At 40.0% G+C, this 17,373-nt stretch overlaps 1 protein-coding gene across 1 annotated transcript in view; it reads left to right on the forward strand.

The window, feature by feature from the left end:
- LOC140246936 (uncharacterized) overlaps positions 1-13,701 on the forward strand; it is a 37,112-nt gene extending 23,411 nt beyond the window's left edge. The window contains exons 9-15 of the mRNA XM_072326254.1: positions 310-375; positions 1,032-1,246; positions 1,973-2,118; positions 4,398-4,492; positions 8,233-8,335; positions 9,661-9,725; positions 10,295-13,701. Of these exons, the coding sequence (XP_072182355.1) occupies positions 310-375; positions 1,032-1,246; positions 1,973-2,118; positions 4,398-4,492; positions 8,233-8,335; positions 9,661-9,725; positions 10,295-11,251 (1,647 nt within the window). The 3' untranslated portion in view covers positions 11,252-13,701. The remainder of the gene's footprint in view (positions 1-309; positions 376-1,031; positions 1,247-1,972; positions 2,119-4,397; positions 4,493-8,232; positions 8,336-9,660; positions 9,726-10,294) is intronic.
- The last annotated feature ends 3,672 nt before the right edge of the window (positions 13,702-17,373 follow it).

A 17,373-nucleotide genomic window follows, 5' to 3' on the forward strand; every position in this document is an offset into this window, starting at 1 on the left:
CTTCTCTTTTCCTATCTGAAGTACTAATGTCCTCTTTATTTTGTCTTGTCTTAACATATTTTGTCACATTTGTTGACCAAGTAACTTGAGTCAAAGTTCTCAGTTTTGGTGCTCACTCAGTTCTCAATGCTCACATTCTTGGTGATTTTACCCCCCCCCCCCCAAGAAAAAAAAAAATGAATAAATGAAATAAATGAATAAAAGATAAGAATATTCTGCAAATTCACTCAACATGCAATTAATGAGAAGGGATAAAGGTCCCGCTTGGAGTGATATTACCCTTCCCTTTTATTTCTTTCCCTTAAACAGCCGTCGGACCAAAATGGTGCAATCCAGCCTCCTCAGCAACCTTCTTCTAGTACTATCACTCCAAAGGTGAGATAAACAGACCATAGACTCATGGGGCAGAATTCACAAAGATGGTGTAAATATAGCCTATGGTTTATGCAAATTTTTATTGCGTAAATTACGTGTGAGAGATTGAGTATATCCAACAAGTATCGAGTAGCAGAATAGTAGTAGAATACACTGGTCCCACACATAAAGTGTTCCTCCATCTTATCTGAAAGTGACCTGTACTTGGAATAGACACGTGCCCATGCATTTTCCTCGCCCCGCAAGGCAATTTAGTTGCCCGGGGTAGTCTGACATGTGGGATTGTGCTACCTTCTTGTCTGTTGACGCAGGGGCAGTCGAGCTTCACAAAGCTTGAAAATCCAAAGTCAAATGAAATACTGTATACGCCATATGTCTCGCGAGTCTAAATTTTCGCGCATCGGGACTTCCCAACAATTTTGGGAGTGGTTAAATTCGCGATTGTGGAGTCCTGTACTGACACAGAGAAATGTATGTATACGTCACACTTTGAAGTCGGCATTAGAGTCAATATTTTTGTATGTTTTTAATTTCGTGAATAGCAGCTGACTGGCAAAATTCGCGAAAGTAAAAACCTCGCGAAATATTCGGCGTATACAGTAGAAAATTTATGGCCTCATCTTGGCCTCTCTCTCTCTCTTGTCTGTCCACCACAGCCTCAGCTGTCCCCAGTGAGGGCAGCCAAGCCGGCCCGCAGCAAGGCCAAGAAAAAGACGTCCAAGTCTCCAAAGGGAGCTGACCGGATGGACAAAGGGGACGCCGAGAAGGGGGCGAAGGATGTGGAGGTTGTCACGGCGACGCCCCAGGCTCCTCCCCCACCCCCACCACCTCCCCCTCGAGTGCCCACGCCCCCTCCTGATGCTGCTGACTTGTGAGTTTTACCTGCTGTTACCCAGCTCTTACGTCCTTATGCAGGGTCATCTGACATTTCATCCCTTATTACATCAAGGATAGGAACTAATGAATATAAAAGAAAGGGGACCTGCAAAATTTAAAAAATCTTGTTATATTTTGTGGCATTAGCTATCTCTGATATCCTCGTGCAGGGGAACCTTTTTATTTATAAACATTTGCTTGGGACCATGAATTATCCTTGATATCTGAGGGATAACGACTCAAATGAGACCTACAAAATTAGTTTGTTATTTAACATATCTCTCTGTGATAAGGTTCCAGTAATAATACATGTTTCATAGTCGATGAACCCAGTGCTGTCTATGATACAAGTGAGTTGATGTTGTGTGCAAATTGATCACATTAAGTGGGAAGCACAATTGCCAATAGTTTTCTCCATCACATTTTCGACACCTGAAACATAACTTTGCTTCAACAAGTTTTTTTTTACTCCTGTTATGTTGTCATACTGCGCGAAAAATGGACAATAGATAAACAAAAAAAGTCAATATATAATGCCTCCCCCCCCCCCCCAAAAAAAAAAAAAAAAAAAGGAAAAATGATAATTAAAAGATACAGGTATAGGAAACTCACATGAAAAAAAAAAAAGAAGAAGACAAAGAACAAAATGGAGATATGGAGTTGGCAAGTCAGAAACCAGAAGGGAATGTTGATGATGTTCTGTTGTGGTCTCCCTGTGCAGTATTCGTGAGAGGCGTAGCATGGATGTACAGCTGGTGGAATCTCAGTTCAAGACATCGTTTGCCTCCTACCAGGAAGCTGTCATGAGACTTCTACCTTACCACATCGTCTACGAGAAGATCCCTAGCAAGGAGAAATTTGCTGAAAGTAAGATATGATAATAATAATAACTAGAGAAGCACTCTGAGAGCACAGACCTCCGCCAAGCATGCAGCTCAATTCCACCTCTAATCTTGTTCTTCCATTAGAGATATCAGTGATTTCCACCCGGCACCCATACGTACTTATAGCATGACAAACATGTGCTGAAAGTTGCCCAATTTCCCAATATAGAAGCATTTGTTACGTCATAAACCCTCAACTGCACGGCGCGCCTCGCCCTAGCAGAAACTAGAGCACGCACATTAGTGCGTGCATGCAAACCTCAAATACGCGCAGCCTGAACTCCCAAGTTCATTGATCCTACCTGCCAGAATATAAAAAATCCTTCATAAATTCTCCCAAAATTCTCGGATCACTCCCAAAAGTTAATCGTTTGTTACTTGTGTCATTCTCAACCTTTCCTGCAAGTTTCATCCCAATCTGTTAGCTACTTTTTGAGTTATTTTGCACGCGGACAAACAAACAAACGAACGAACAAACCAACGATAACGAAAACATAACCTGCTCCCTTGGCGGAGGTAATAATAATAGGTACAATGACGATAATAAGGTCTTCTTTATCCAGGGTAGCCTCTGAAGTGTTGCCACTGCTCTACCAGCAGGCCCTGCCATTATAGTCAAACCTGTCTATAGAGGCCACCCAAGGGAGATGAAAAAAAGTGGCAGCTATAGAGGCAGCTATAGACAGGAGAGCTGCCAAGTCTCCCTGGTTTGGATGTGGGAATGTTGGCAGACCTGTAGACAGGGTTGTTGACATGGTATTTCTCTTTGGGGGAATTGTGTTACGTGGTTGCACACAGCAGGGGGGCGCTATAGACGGTGGTCGCTACAGACAGATTTGACTGTATTATTGTCCCCGCCGAACGAGTTCGAGCAGGGGACTATGAAACGGGCTCCGTACGTGTGTGTGTCCGTGTGTCCGTCCGTCCGTCCGTCCGTGTGTCCGTGTGTGCGTCCGTGTGTGATCAAAATCTTCAATTTGCTACTTCTCTGTCATTTATGAGCCAATTTTGATTCTGTTTGCTTTATATGATAGCACTACATGGGAGCTTTGAAACTTCTACACAGAATTTCAGTCGTGACCTTTGACCTTGACCTTTGACCTATATTGTACATTTTGCTACAAAATGCTACTCCTTCGCCATTTCTAACCCGATTTCGATTCCGTTTGCTTTATGTGATGGCACTAGGTGAGGGCTTTAAAACTTCTACACAGAATTTTGACCTTTGACTTCTTTGACCTTTGACCTTGATTTTTTGACCTATATTGTACATTTTGCTACAAAATGCTACTCCTTCGCCATTTCTAACCCGATTTCGATTCCGTTTGCTTTATGTGATGGCTCTAGGTGAGGGCTTCAAAACTTCTACACAGAATTTTGACCTTTGACTTCTTTGACCTTTGACCTTGATTTTTGACCTATATTGTACATTTTGCTACGAAATGCTACTCCTTCGCAATTTTTAACCCGATTTCAATTCCATTTGCTTTATGTGATGGCACTAGTTGAGGGCTTCAAAACTTCTACACAGAATTTTGACCTTTGACTTCTATGACCTTTGACCTTGATTTTTGACCTATATTGTGCATTTTGCTACAGAATGCTACTCCTTCGCCATTTCTAACCCGATTTCGATTCCGTTTGCTTTATGTGATAGCACTAGGTGAGGGCTTCAAAACTTCTACACAGAATTTTGACCTTTGTCTTCTTTGACCTTTGACCTTGATTTTTGACCTATATTGTACATTGGCTACAAAATGCTACTCCTTCGCCATTTCTAACCCGATTTCGATTCCGTTTGCTTTATGTGATGGCACTAGGTGAGGGCTTCAAAACTTCTACACAGAATTTTGACCTTTGACTTCTTTGACCTTTGACCTTGATTTTTTGACCTATATTGCACATTTTGTTACAAAATGCTACTTCCGGCGGGGACATATGTTACGCACCGCGTAATTTCTACTTTTCCTTGTTACCCTAGTGTTGCCAAGTACCTATTTGTACACCTGGGTCGAGAGGGACGTGGTGGGTGAAAACATCTTGTCCAAGGACGTAAACACTGGGTGGGAATCACTGCGGTCAAGAAGGACAGTCTTTATTTGATGCCATATGTTACAGAAGCCTAACGGGACGTAAACTTCATTATGTACATATTCCCAAAATGTCACTTCTGCTCATTATCAAACAAAGTTTGTTTTCATTTTCTATAATACTGGTCTCCTTTTTCTCCTCATTTTTTCCCTCTCTCTTTTTCTCTTACAGCGGAGAGTTCCTTCCATGAAATCAGCGATAACCTCATGGAGAAGAAGCAAAAGATGCTGAATAAGTTTCAGCTCCTCCTCCACAAAGAGAGTATGGTATGTTGTCATGGTTACCGCATCACTTTCATCTGTGAAGAAAGCATGCTTGCCTTTATAATCTCTGCCCATTAGTATTTTATCTAGATACAGCAGAATTCACTAAGCAATGTTGGGTTTTCATCAAGAGTAACAATGGTATAAGAGTCTACAGGAATAAGGCCCTGGCTCTTTGCTCTTAGTAGCTGAAAATACCAATTTTCGATAAAGTGTATTTATGTCACATCGGGTTCAAAGTGTTCAAGCAGCATACATATTTGATTAGGTGGAGAGGCAGCCTCACAGCATTAATAACAGCAAAATATATCGAATGAGTTGAAAGTTCAATGGAAACTAAGCAAATGTGCAGAACATCTCATAAATGACTGTAAATCCCATTAACCCTAAAAAGACTGGGGGGGGGGCCTAAAAGGCCCCCCCCTCGACATTTCGCGCGATTACTCTGCAACACGCAATGCTCTCGCCGCGATGCTCTATGACTTTTTATGCCTCCGCCACGAAGTGGTGCCGGAGGCATTATGTTTTCGGGTTGTCCGTCCGTCCGTACGTACGTCCGTACGTACGTCCGTACGTCGTACGTCCGTCCGCTTTCGTTTACGCGATAACTTGAGTAATATTTACTGGAATTTTACCAAACTTGGTCCAAGTATGTAGTATGATGGGGCAACGATTTGATAAGATTTTGGGTGAAATCGGCTAAAGGTCAAAGGTCAAAGGTCAAGGTCAAATCATGAAATTGTATCCGTTTACGCGATAACTCAAGACTGTATGGAGTAAATTTCACCAAACTTTGTTGGAGGATGATGTATGATGGGACAATTACTTGATTAGTTTTTCAGTGAAATCGGACAGAGGTCAAAGGTCAAAGATCAAGGTCAAATCCTAAAATTTATCTGTTTATGTGATAACTCAAAACTGGATGAAGCAGCTTTCACCAAACTTGGTCCAAGGATGATGTATGATGGGACAATTAGTTGAGTAGATTCTAGTGACATTGACGAGAGGTCAAAGGTCAAAAGGTCAAGGTCAAATGCTAAAAATGTTGCTATTTCCCCCATATCTATGCAATGCCCGCAGTTATTTTCTTGAAACTTAGTGTAGACATGTACTACTGCGTAAGGATTCTCCAGAGAGAGTTTCATGTCATAAGGTCAAAGGTCAAAAGGTCAAAGGTTAGGTGAAAATGTTGCAATATCACTTTTCTCGCAAATGGTTCAATGTATCTTCATGGAGCATGGTACATATGCATGTACTGACTGGCAGGGATTATCTAGGGAATTTAGGGGTCATGGGTCAATAGTCAGGGGTTCAAAGGTCAAGGTCAACTCCTCAAACTGTTACTACTGTATTTCCCTCATACATGTATACTAGTATATGCAATGATTGCATTATTAGTTTTAAAAGTGTTTAATATACATGTATGTACATGTATTACTTGATGGAGATTCTCTTGGAAATTTCCAGCCAGAAGGTCAAAGGTCAAAGGTTAAGGGTCAAAGGTCAGGTTTAAATGAAAAAAAAAATATATTTTGTACTGTAATTACACTTTCTTCATACCTTGAAAATTATACTCAATGCATAAACTTATAATAAGGTCGGTCAGAAGTCAAGTAAAAATTTTCAATTCCCCAATTATGTGTACCTGCACTCTTTAATAGACAATTATAGCAAACCCAGTTCGTGGAAAGCGAACATTCAAAATATTTCTGACAAACCTGTTATTTCGATATTTTGCCAGTTATGTGAAACTGTCATCACACATTGTCAAGACATTGTACTATACACCTATTGGGAGAATCATGCATTATGGCGGAGGCATCAGTCGCCGTAGCGACATTTCTAGTTTCTTTCGAGTTTCCCGCACATTTTGACGCCAAATTTGTGACGCCCGGGGGTACGGTTCTGAAGTTACATAACTTTTTGTACATGCACGTGAGACCGAAAATGGCTCAAAAATGTGATTTTGTGTACAAAGTCAATGCAAATTGAGTTTTTTCACATGGTTCATATAAATATGCTTATTTTTACTCTCAATAGCTAGAATTAATTCGTTTTAGTAGTATTATGCTTCGAAAAGTGTCTGCCGCAAATTTCGTTGAAAAAAACAGCAAGAACAAAAGGTCGAAAAAACAAAGAAATACATAAGAAATTCATAAAACAATAAAATAAATAAGAAATTAATTTTGATACCGAATTTTTTTTCAAGTACATTTGCGAAGAATGCCACAAAGAATAATTAGACCAAAAATGAGCACTTTTGGAGCTTTATTTACTGATTTAGATCAAAGAGTCTGATTTCTCGCATAAATTAGCATAATTAATCAAAATAAAATAAAAGAAGACTATTTTGGAAAATTTAGATATACGATCTTGTAGATTACATCGCACACTACCATTGTGCAAATTTCCGCGGTGATCGCGCAATCCACGGCCGAGATCTTAAGGGGGGGCCCTTTAGGCCCCCCCCCCAGTCTTTCGAGCTACCAAAATAGCCCAGTCTTTTTAGGGTTAAAGGTAGGGAATCCCATTTGCATGCCTTAAATGAAGAGTTGTATAAATACAGTGGTATGTTGAAGAGAGTATCATTTTAGAAACTCCCATAAAGTATCGAAAGTGGAAGGTAACATTTAGTACATTTTTATTGACCGTTAGATTTTGAATTGAATTTTTTTCGGGGCTCACCGTAAATTCCAGTACATTACTAGGCTACCTTTGCAGACCCATGCACTGCATGTGTGTCCATCATGTATATTTTGTGAAGAAAGTTCATCAAAACTTACAAACATTTCTATATACATTCTTGCCACACACTCTATATGTTATTACATCAGCTCTTATACTTTTAGATTTGTGTTTATAGATAAAAAAATACAGAAGACTGCAACAAAAAGGCTTAAGTGTGGCTGACACACAGAACTACTGAGTAGTTGAATTTTGTGCATTATTCAAATTGTAGATAACTGTTGACTTCCAAATTTCTCAGCAGTGGCCTAAACAAGTCCCCTGAAGTTCATATTTAATGTTTTGCTGCATTTTGGGAGGTCTGTAAAAGGTATCCCCTACCTTAAAAGGAATTTCAGTCTAGGCAAATGTGCAGCTACATTTGCTGAATGAGTGCAAATATTCTTTCTAGATATGTGTGGTTGATGTTCACTTGTTATTTTTGGAGATGTTTCAGTGTTTGAGCACCTTTCAGGGTTCCCGCAGTCATGGAAAATCCTGGAAAAATTTGTGGTCATGGAAAAGTCAGGGAATTTGGAAAATTTGTGAAAAGTCATGGAATTGCATTTACCTCTTGGCTATGGCAGCTTTCCAGTTTGTCGTATCTCGCAACTCTCATACTCTGTGATCATACTTTGCTATTTCAATTGGTGTTCATGATTTCCATTTTTCCCAGTTTTGTGACATCCCAAATTCTACATAACTCCCAGGACATATACTAATGATAAAAGATGTACATGTCATGAGTAAGATAGTGGGTGGAATGGATGGCTTTGGGGGGAGGTGGAGGCCATCATAACGTGTCTGATTTGGGAAACCATGCCAGAAAGGAAGTCATGGAAAGCAGCAATTTAGTCATGGAAAAGTCATAGCAAAGTCATAGAATTCTGTTTTCAAATTTGTGTGCGAACCCTGACCTTTGGCAAAGTGGACTATGGAATGTTTGAAATAATAACTTCACATTTCTGTTGCCAGGGTTTTATGGTTTCATGATTTCTCTCCCCCCCCCCCCCCCCCAGAAAAAAGAGCCATCATCTGAGATAGTGATGCTGGAGAGAATGTTCCTTGCCGATGAGAGAGCGGCCTTACAGTACGAACGTGAGCTAGCCGAGGCTAACAGAGGTGAGTGAACATCAAAGGGACTCTACCCTTAACCCGTTGAGTCCCGAGTATGCTCAGGCAGGGGTCTTTTGGAGATGCGTGTTGTACCAAAATCAAGCACCAGAAGCATGGTGAGACCATAGAGTGGGATGGCTGGCTCAGCTCAAGATATTCAGTTCAAGAATCCCCGTAACAAATGGCATACAGCTTTATCACTAATCCCTTTATTGATTCACGCACAGTCGAAGAATCTTAACCCGTTGAGGTAGGACTGATCTTGCTACAACACACATTTCCCATAGATACCTGCTCGAGTATACTCGGGACTCAACCTCAACGGGCTAACTAGAATTGATTTGACGGATGATTCATTGTACATATTCATCAAGTAGCAATTCTTTTCTAGAATGTACCTCGATGGACAGTGAATGAAGATCCAGTCATTCGGGTCTTTAACCCGTTGAAGACTAGTCCCAAGTATACTCAGTCAGGTGTCTATGGGAAACGTGTTCAAACTGAATCTGTTCGTCCTCAACAGGTTAATACACAAGACATTACAATAATTATAACAACCTGGAATATTTAAAGTGTGCAACTGTTACCATGGCTATGTTATCCCTGCTACACAGCTCTTTGCTAGTATGTTTTCTACTATATAGTTTTCTACTATATGCATGTGAAATGAAATATGTTTTTTTACTTGCAGGAGACTTTTATGCAGATTTCAAATCAATGGAAGTCCATTGATCAGATAAAGCATGTTTGTTTGTGCTGCAGTAGCTATCAGTTTTAGAATTGGGTAATCCTTTGGGGCTTAACCGAAGTCAGGGCATTGTTCTTGAAAGTTGTCAGCCCTGACAAGTTGTCGGTCTCTGACAATTTCAGTAAAATCCTTGGTTTTGATCCATGGGCTAAGAATCTCTGGTCACGGAATGGTGATTGTCAGGCCTGACAACTTTCAGGAAATGGTGCCCTTAGGCTAAGATTATTCTATGTAGTGGACCACACTGGAACATCTGGAATAATGTATATGATCTCAGCCTATGATGTATCAAGGACATGAAGAGTTTGTACCTGGCCTGTTTGACTTATCAGTACCTAACCTTACCATAAACAGGGTTTCCATTTTATTTGTTCATTCAATCTCTCTTTCTCTTTCTCTCTCTCTCTCTCTCCTGTTCATTCTTCCTATCTTGCATCAATTCCATGTACCATAATTCCTCCTTTCCTTTTTCCCCTCCTTTGTTTCATTCTGTATGTCTGTCTGTCTGTGTCTCTGTCTGTCTGTCTGCCTGTCTGTCTGTCTGTCCTTTTCCTCCCTTCTCCCAATCTGTTGACCATTCCAGGTTTGGTGGAGTCACTAATGCCAAAGATTGAAGCAACTCAGGATAAAGAGACTGACCACCCACAGGTGAGCAACGATCCATTCCCCTTTCTTTCTTTTTTCCCCGAGTAGCAGGAGACTTGTAATAAAGTCTTTTGAACCGGCAAATACCTTTTGTTTCATCAAAATTTGTTTACATGTAAACAGATAAAGTGTATGAAGATGTATAGTTAATGACTAGTGAATCTGATTTTTTACTTGTTGTAATTATTAAAAACTGCATTATAAAGTGACAACACTAAATAAGTCATTGAAAATTTACCTCCTATCTCACCTAAATGTCTCCAGCTACTATGCCATTTACCGCACGGTGTATCTGTCAACATATTTTCCTTATATTTGATTGACAAGCTGGTGAACATCGCACAGAGTCTATAGAAGCAAATGTCTGAAATACATCATGAAAGTTTCAGTCATTCTGGAGAAATAAGTAGAGAATTATTTGAAATGAATTGAGAAGTGTTTTTCCAGTGCTGTATTCATGACATTGGGTTTGACAAGACTCGAAAGAACACCTACTTGGCCAGGCGCATGCAAAGTGACACAAATGATTTCATTTAGTCTCACTTTCTCTCTCTGTCTCTCCCTCTATCCAGTCATCTTCTGTCGAAAAGCCAGCAGAGCACAAGTTTGTGGAGCCCTCGGACCGCAGTGCAGTGAAAGTAGAGTCACGTCACAAGACAAACCACGATAGATTACGGCGGTCTGCAGACACTGAGGAATGGTCGGAAAGCTCAACTTCTCCCCCTCCAAGGAAGTCAGTGATGGTCCAGAAGAGGTCCAGTCTAAGGCAGCGTCTGAGGAGCAGTGAGTCTGATTCCACGTCCGCGCCAAGTGTGGAGAGTCGCTACGAGTCATCCATCGTATCAAAATATGGAAGCAGCGATGAGGAGGATGGGTCGTCCGTTGCCAAGGGAACAGCGTTTCACTCTGGAGGTGGTATCCGCCTCCGTCTAACGAAGAGCTTGCTTGTAGAGTCCAACGTGATGTCTCGGGACAAGACTGGTGCCAGCGAGAGTGATGACTCCATTCTCTCCTCCCCATCACAGCCAAAGCGGCGTAAGAGTCAGCTGGAGGCACTCCTCAGCTCTGACTCGCTGGACAGCGAGAGAACCTCTCCCTCTCTTGACCACAGGACTAAAGCCACGGGTGTCTGGTCGATCAAACGACCAGAATTGTCGCCCTGCCAAGATTCCCTGGATGCCAGCACGAGGGATACTGATGGTTCCCAGGGTGCCCCGCCCAGTGGATCACACCCGGCAACCATCCACATCGACTCTCCTGAAGAGGAGAAAGATGCCTTGCAGGAACAGATGGACTCGGCCGTCAACAGCATCCTCTTTCTCCAGAACCCTAGAAACGGGTCGGACGCCTCCCGACACGCCAGCTTCGCCGACATCAGCTTTGGTCAGAGCCTGGACGATGTGTTTGACAGCGGGGACGACTCCGCAGTCTTCAATGTCGATGACTATGCCAACGCGAGTTTTCTGGAGGAGAGCAGCGCAGTGGCCGGGCTGGAGAGTGAGTTCAGTGCCATGGGGAACGACCTATAGCCCTCTTAATAGGGCAGGTGAAAGAGACAAGTTCTCTGCAATACTGTGTGTGAGGTACATCTTTGTCATGTGGAGATTTTTGTCTGTCACTCTCCTTGTGTTTCTGTCCATGCTTCTTAACTCTGAAGTATGTTTGTAGGAGAACTTTCTTCGGCAGGATTTGGTAGATTTTTACTCTGCAGACCACTGGAAACCACTCATTGATGATTGCACAATCCTGGGAGGTGCCATCACTTTGAGATGCTCTGATTACTTAAGCAAGGTGGAAGGCGTCTTTTTATTCTAACAAAGATTGAAGCTTGCCACTCAAGGAATGATGCAGCTTTGGAGCATCGTTGAGCTGTAGACAAGAGACTCCATGCTTGTCTGTGGAGCTGGTTGGACGGGTGTTCAGGGAGGTGACAAATACTCAACATTTGTCTGAGTTTTATTCCTCACTTTATTTCCAAAGTACCTTCAAGGCCACAACCTGGTGTTACCAGATATTTTTGTAGAGAAGATTATTTATTACTGTGTTTGCAGCGCATCAAATTTAAGATTGTTTGTGTAAGATGCTCCTCTACCTATGTCATGATCGAGTCTTGTCATCATGACATACTGTAAAACCTGATACTTTTGTGAATTTTGCAAGGAGCCGAGATTCGCAAATGTAAAATGCACGTTAATGAAAGTTTTTATCTTCACAATGCATCAAATGCTTGTACAATGCTGTCCACCACTAAAGATGGCAATTTGCAGAAGTTTCATACTGCGAAAAAGGCCGTCGGTTCCAATGTGCAAGTGTTTCTGCTTTCACAGTAGATAGAAAGACTATATAATACTACAGTTGCAATTTAAAGTGATATTAATGTACTTTACATCTATCAGGGCTTACAATTGTACTTTAAGTTATTTCTCTTCACATGTTGCATCTGAGACAGTTGCCACACTTACTCAATTTTACCCTCCTTCCCTTTAACTAAAACGAAATGTGGACAGGTGTTTATGAAACACCGTCTAATTTTCATTATCTATGGCTAATTTGATGCAGCAGACACAATTGTTTAGACAAGCAAGCTATAATCCTAGTAACAGTGAATATGTCCACACATGTGTTGATGTGTATTATCATCAGTTGAGACAAGATGTGTGAGGTTTTTTTTTTCTCTAAATTTCATTATGATAAACATTCATGTCTGTATAATTACAGGGATTCAGCATCAATGTGATGTTTCGTTTAAAGCTTACTTGTTTTAAAACAACATGCAAGTCTTGTAACGTGATCATGAGATGCAAGTACAAATTTTGTCACATACTACCTTTCATGATGGTTCCAATTCAGTGCTGCTCTCAAGTTGATTTTTTTTTTTAAAGTCCTGTTGATACAGAGAGAATCCAAAATAGCTATTGACGTCTGTTCAAACTATTGACTTGACTATCACTGTTTAGCAACAGAGATCCACTGTACTTTGCTTTTGTAATTTTTTGGCTCGTTTTCTTCTGCCAGTATTGTGTGTTTTGATCGGTGTCTTCGTGTGTGCAAGTAGTCTCAATTGAAATGCTGCAGATGGGTTCATTTTTTGTTTGTCTGTTCATTTGTTTTGTTTGAATGGTATTCCTGGATGAATTTACTCAGAAACCATTGCTGGAAAGTAGGGGCTATCCCTATTCCGCCAAAGCTGCCTGTAGGAGAACGCAAACAAGTATAAAGGGATGTGGATATCTCTCTTTACCCAGCTTTTATCAGCCTTGTATACTGTATGTGTATGCCATATAGTAGGGATTTAATTTTTCGTGAATTTCCTGAGTGGGGTGTGGTTCCCTAATTTGACAGTACGCAAAAAACATTAACTTTGATCCTGACATGAACGCGACATCAGCACATACATTTCTCCGTTCGTTAGTTTACTTCATGATCGTAAAATTGACCTCTCGCAAAATGATGTGAAGTCCCAATTCGCTAAATGTTAGACTCTCGCTGTTCATGATAGTATATGGCGTATGCTCCTTGACAGGTTATTGACGGATTTCCTTAGCTGCTGTCTTCAAGGAACAGAATTTGAAATTTCACGTAACCTTGTAGGTCCCAAAGATGTTGACCCCTTGAAGGCTAGTCCCAGTATACTTTGGCTGGTGTCTGTGAGGAACGTGTGTTACAGCAAATCAGCTGAACCTCAAAGGGTTAAACTCCTTGTCCATCATGTAGTCAGAGCTGTAACAGGTTGTCAGTGTTTAACCTTTCCTACCCTTGGAGAGGTTTCTTTGAGAAATGATCACCTTGTCATCAACTCAGTAGCTCTGAATTTTGTTGCATATCTTACAGAAAGATAAAATGGAATTGGTCAAAATGCATTCATTCTGCATGAAATATGCAAAAATTTGATCTATCAACTTAGAGAAAATTTTTAACTTTCATCATCTTTATTGTGTTGTTAATTTGAAATTGAGTATTTAATTCAGGTCTTTGAAACTTTGTGAACCAAAGCAAGCAATTGTGATAAGAATAACAGTTCGCTGAAATAACTTTTTTTTTTTTTTTTTTTTTTTTTTTTTTTTACTGTACGTTACAAAGCAGTAACAAAAAGAAGTCAGAATTGTTTCAGTGAAAAAGACATTGCACTAATCCACAAAATGTGGTTCGCTGAACTTTGTAAAGTCTAGATCGATGCTTTAGTCATGTCAGGTGCTAATTAGTCTGACTTGTCAATGGTGATTTGTGATGAGTAGTACAGTTCCCTGAGAGTACTTCAGATATGTGGGTAGGAGGTGGTGTTGGGCCAACAAAGAATCATTTGATTGATGATAGTGATATCAGGATCACTGAGTAGAGGTACTGGAGAGTCAATGAGTGATGTCACAGGCTTCCTGAAAAGTTGAATATCTTTTCATAACCTGACCAAAGAAAACATTAAAGTCTGCCTGATTTGGAAAATTATTTTGACTGCTGAGATGAATGTGAGGGGACAAGATTCTCCCTGGTTTCCCGGCAGAATCTCCCGGATTTGTATGTGTTAAAGGAGACCTCCGGATGATTTTCAGATTTTTACATTTGAACCACTATAAATTAGTTATACTGAGGACAGAGTTTCAGAATATATGATAATGGGGATGAAAAATAAGAATATTTTCGAAATTTATAACAAATTGCAATGGACACGGATGATGACATGGCAGGTTCCCCAGTAGAATGTATGGATTGGGGCTCAAGGAAGCAGAACAAAAGAAGAAGGCATGCATAGATTATACACAGGTGTAATGAAATTACACTGCTACATTTCTGGAATATGTGAACCTCCTGTCATCATCCTTGTTCAGTGTAATTAGTTTGAGGTTTTTCAAAGTATTGTTTCTCTGCTCAAGAACTCCCAAAAAATCCACAAATCTATACATGGAGCTGTTGATTTATGTACTACATGATGTGAAATTATGAAAATCGCCTGTGATAAGCAGTGGCAATGTAAGTGCTGGTCTCTTACAGAAGGCAATAGATATTGAAGAAAAACAAAAATTAAAAGACTCGGTCACAAATTGTGGTGGTATCAAGTAATAATTACTGTATACGCTGTTATTTTCGCGTACAGATATTTTCGCGAGTGATGATTCCATAGACATTTTCGCGAGATGTTGTTTTCGCGAGATGTTGTTTTCGCGAATAGACACCGACGCTTACGTTAATGTACTATAAACAGAGCACATGGAGACATTTATGCGTGTTGTTAAATTCGCGATCCAATTGTAATTCGCGAATTTTGCGAAAATTAAAGCCTCGCGAAAATAACAGCTTATACAGTATCCTAATGCAGCATAGTAGTTTCTACTTTGTGATTTGATTTCAAAGGATTTGGTTTTGCAGGCAAAGAGTGTTGAAACTGTCATACAGTCTAATCTGCACTTAGCCTCCTCTCCAGGGAAGTGAAGAGGTGATGGCCTTTCTAAATAGGTGGCCACTGTAGACAAGGTGTCAATTTATTTGTTTGCATCACATGATTGCAATGGACATCATGTGCATTCTTCCTGTGTACATGTACAGGCAAACCCCATTATGGTACGATAGTCAGGACGGCGAGAATTTTCTTGTTTGTAATAAAAGCTTGTTAAAGGCATTGTGTAAGTAGCGGAAATACTGACAGATTTTGCTTGACAAAAACATTCTGGACAACATTCACAAAATGCTACATAATGCCATCTTTCAGAAGCAAAAGAGTGCAAAATATGTATTTCAATTTAAGTTCTGATATTCTCACTCAATTTGAAATTTGACGCAGAAACTGACAGAGATGGTTTGGGTTCATTTAGTGTAGGTGGCCACAACTGTATAGCACAAGGTATGTTTAAAGAAGATGTAATGACATTGTGACAAAGGGCCTTGTATTACACTAAAATGTGCATGGCTGGTCAGTGTACACTGCTATCAATATATGAAGAGTTTGTTTGCAAAAACCGATAAGTCCATATTTGCCAAATGGAGATATTTGCGATTAAAGGTCAAGAAAAATAAAGAGAATAATAAGAAAATTTTTGCTTCTTTTGACCATAACTTCAAAAATATACCTTTATTTGTAGTGACCAATATATCATTTAAAAGGTATTATTTTGTACTTTATGACAAAGATCGTACTTCAAAATCTTCAAAAATGGACTTATCGGTTTTTGCAAACAAACCCTTCAATAGATGATAAGAAGATCATTTCCTCATGTTTCCAGATTTTTATTTGTTCCCTTGCTTTCCACATAGGATTCAACAGTATTAAGAACAGGGAAGCCAATGAAGGAGTGGCAGATGGTTGTATGTGACGCAAATATGAAATACACAATTTAGAGGTTGATGCTTTTTTTGCATGCCCTAATGACATTTGGGGATTCCCCAGAAATATTATGTTCTTCATAATTTGAGTAGACTTGCCCATGGTTGATACAAAGTATTGAAGACAAGATGTGTCTTTGTTTGATCCTTTTTCTTAGGGACCAAGGCTGGGGTCTGGTTGAGGAGTCTTGTTTTAGTTTTGGTGGTTGTCTGGACTCAAAAGTAGTCGAAACAAAAAAAGAAAAGAAAAAGAAAGCACCAGAATGCAAGGCTGTCAGGACTCTTGCGAATTTGATTAATCAATGTGTGTGGTTGTATGTCTTGACTGTTAATCTGCAATTAAATGTTCAAACGGAATGACAACTCGCGGAAATAAACCCGAATTGTGAGTCCAAACTTCTGGATTGATTCTTGTAAGGGATAGGAAGATGAAGGGATGGAGATTAACATTTGAACCGTTTTGTAGCAAAACAAATTAAGTTTATTCTTGTTAATTTAAGATACTTATGATTAAACCTCCTAAAAAAGAACAGAAGAAATATGGAGTTTTATTCATCATAACTTTCAGAATATGCCTTGTTCTGCAACATTTGAGGTATTATTGAAAGGGTCTTATTTTGCTCTATCTGATGATGGATTTTCTTTGAAATGTTTCGAAATTGCACTTAACCTATTTTGCAATCAAACTATTTATTAACCTAACAGAGAGCCAAACTCTCAAAGGAAGAGTTTTTAGAATGGCTGTGTGAATTCAATGAGAGGTAGGGGACATGTGTGTATGTGTGTGTGTGTGGGTGGGTGTTGAGGACATACTTTTCTAAATTGCTGCAATGTCAGCTTCGTTTCTGAGATGTGCTTCAAATAACAAACAAAACAACAAAAGCTGCATGAGATCCATTAGAAAATAATATGTCTGAAATAGATGCGCCATTCATTGTCTGTGTGTATGGCTTCACTTGTCCAGTGTATTTGTAGGGAAAGGTTTCTGATTCGTTTGAAACTCCTACACGATCTTTGCTGGGCAGAGTGTGTGTTTCATGAATATTTATGCCACGCCACATTCGTATGGATTTACAAATTAGTGAGTAAGTTCACCCACAGTTTTTCGTAGACCCAGTTTTCATCGATAAGAATGGAGGACAAATAAGCCAGTTCGCAGTTATGTTCTGTGCATGAGCAGGCATACATCGTATGTCACTTCAGAAAAGCAATGTAAGAAGACACAGATTAACTGAGCAATGTCGTGGACAGCGGCTGAGCAGTTTCCTCGTGTTGTAGTGAAAGAGCATTTCCAAATATGTAGGGGAGCTGGTTAATATGAGAACAGCTTAAATTACAC

The sequence above is a fragment of the Diadema setosum genome, chromosome 3 (assembly GCF_964275005.1).
Source record: "Diadema setosum chromosome 3, eeDiaSeto1, whole genome shotgun sequence".
Classification (NCBI taxonomy): Eukaryota; Metazoa; Echinodermata; class Echinoidea; order Diadematoida; family Diadematidae; genus Diadema; species Diadema setosum.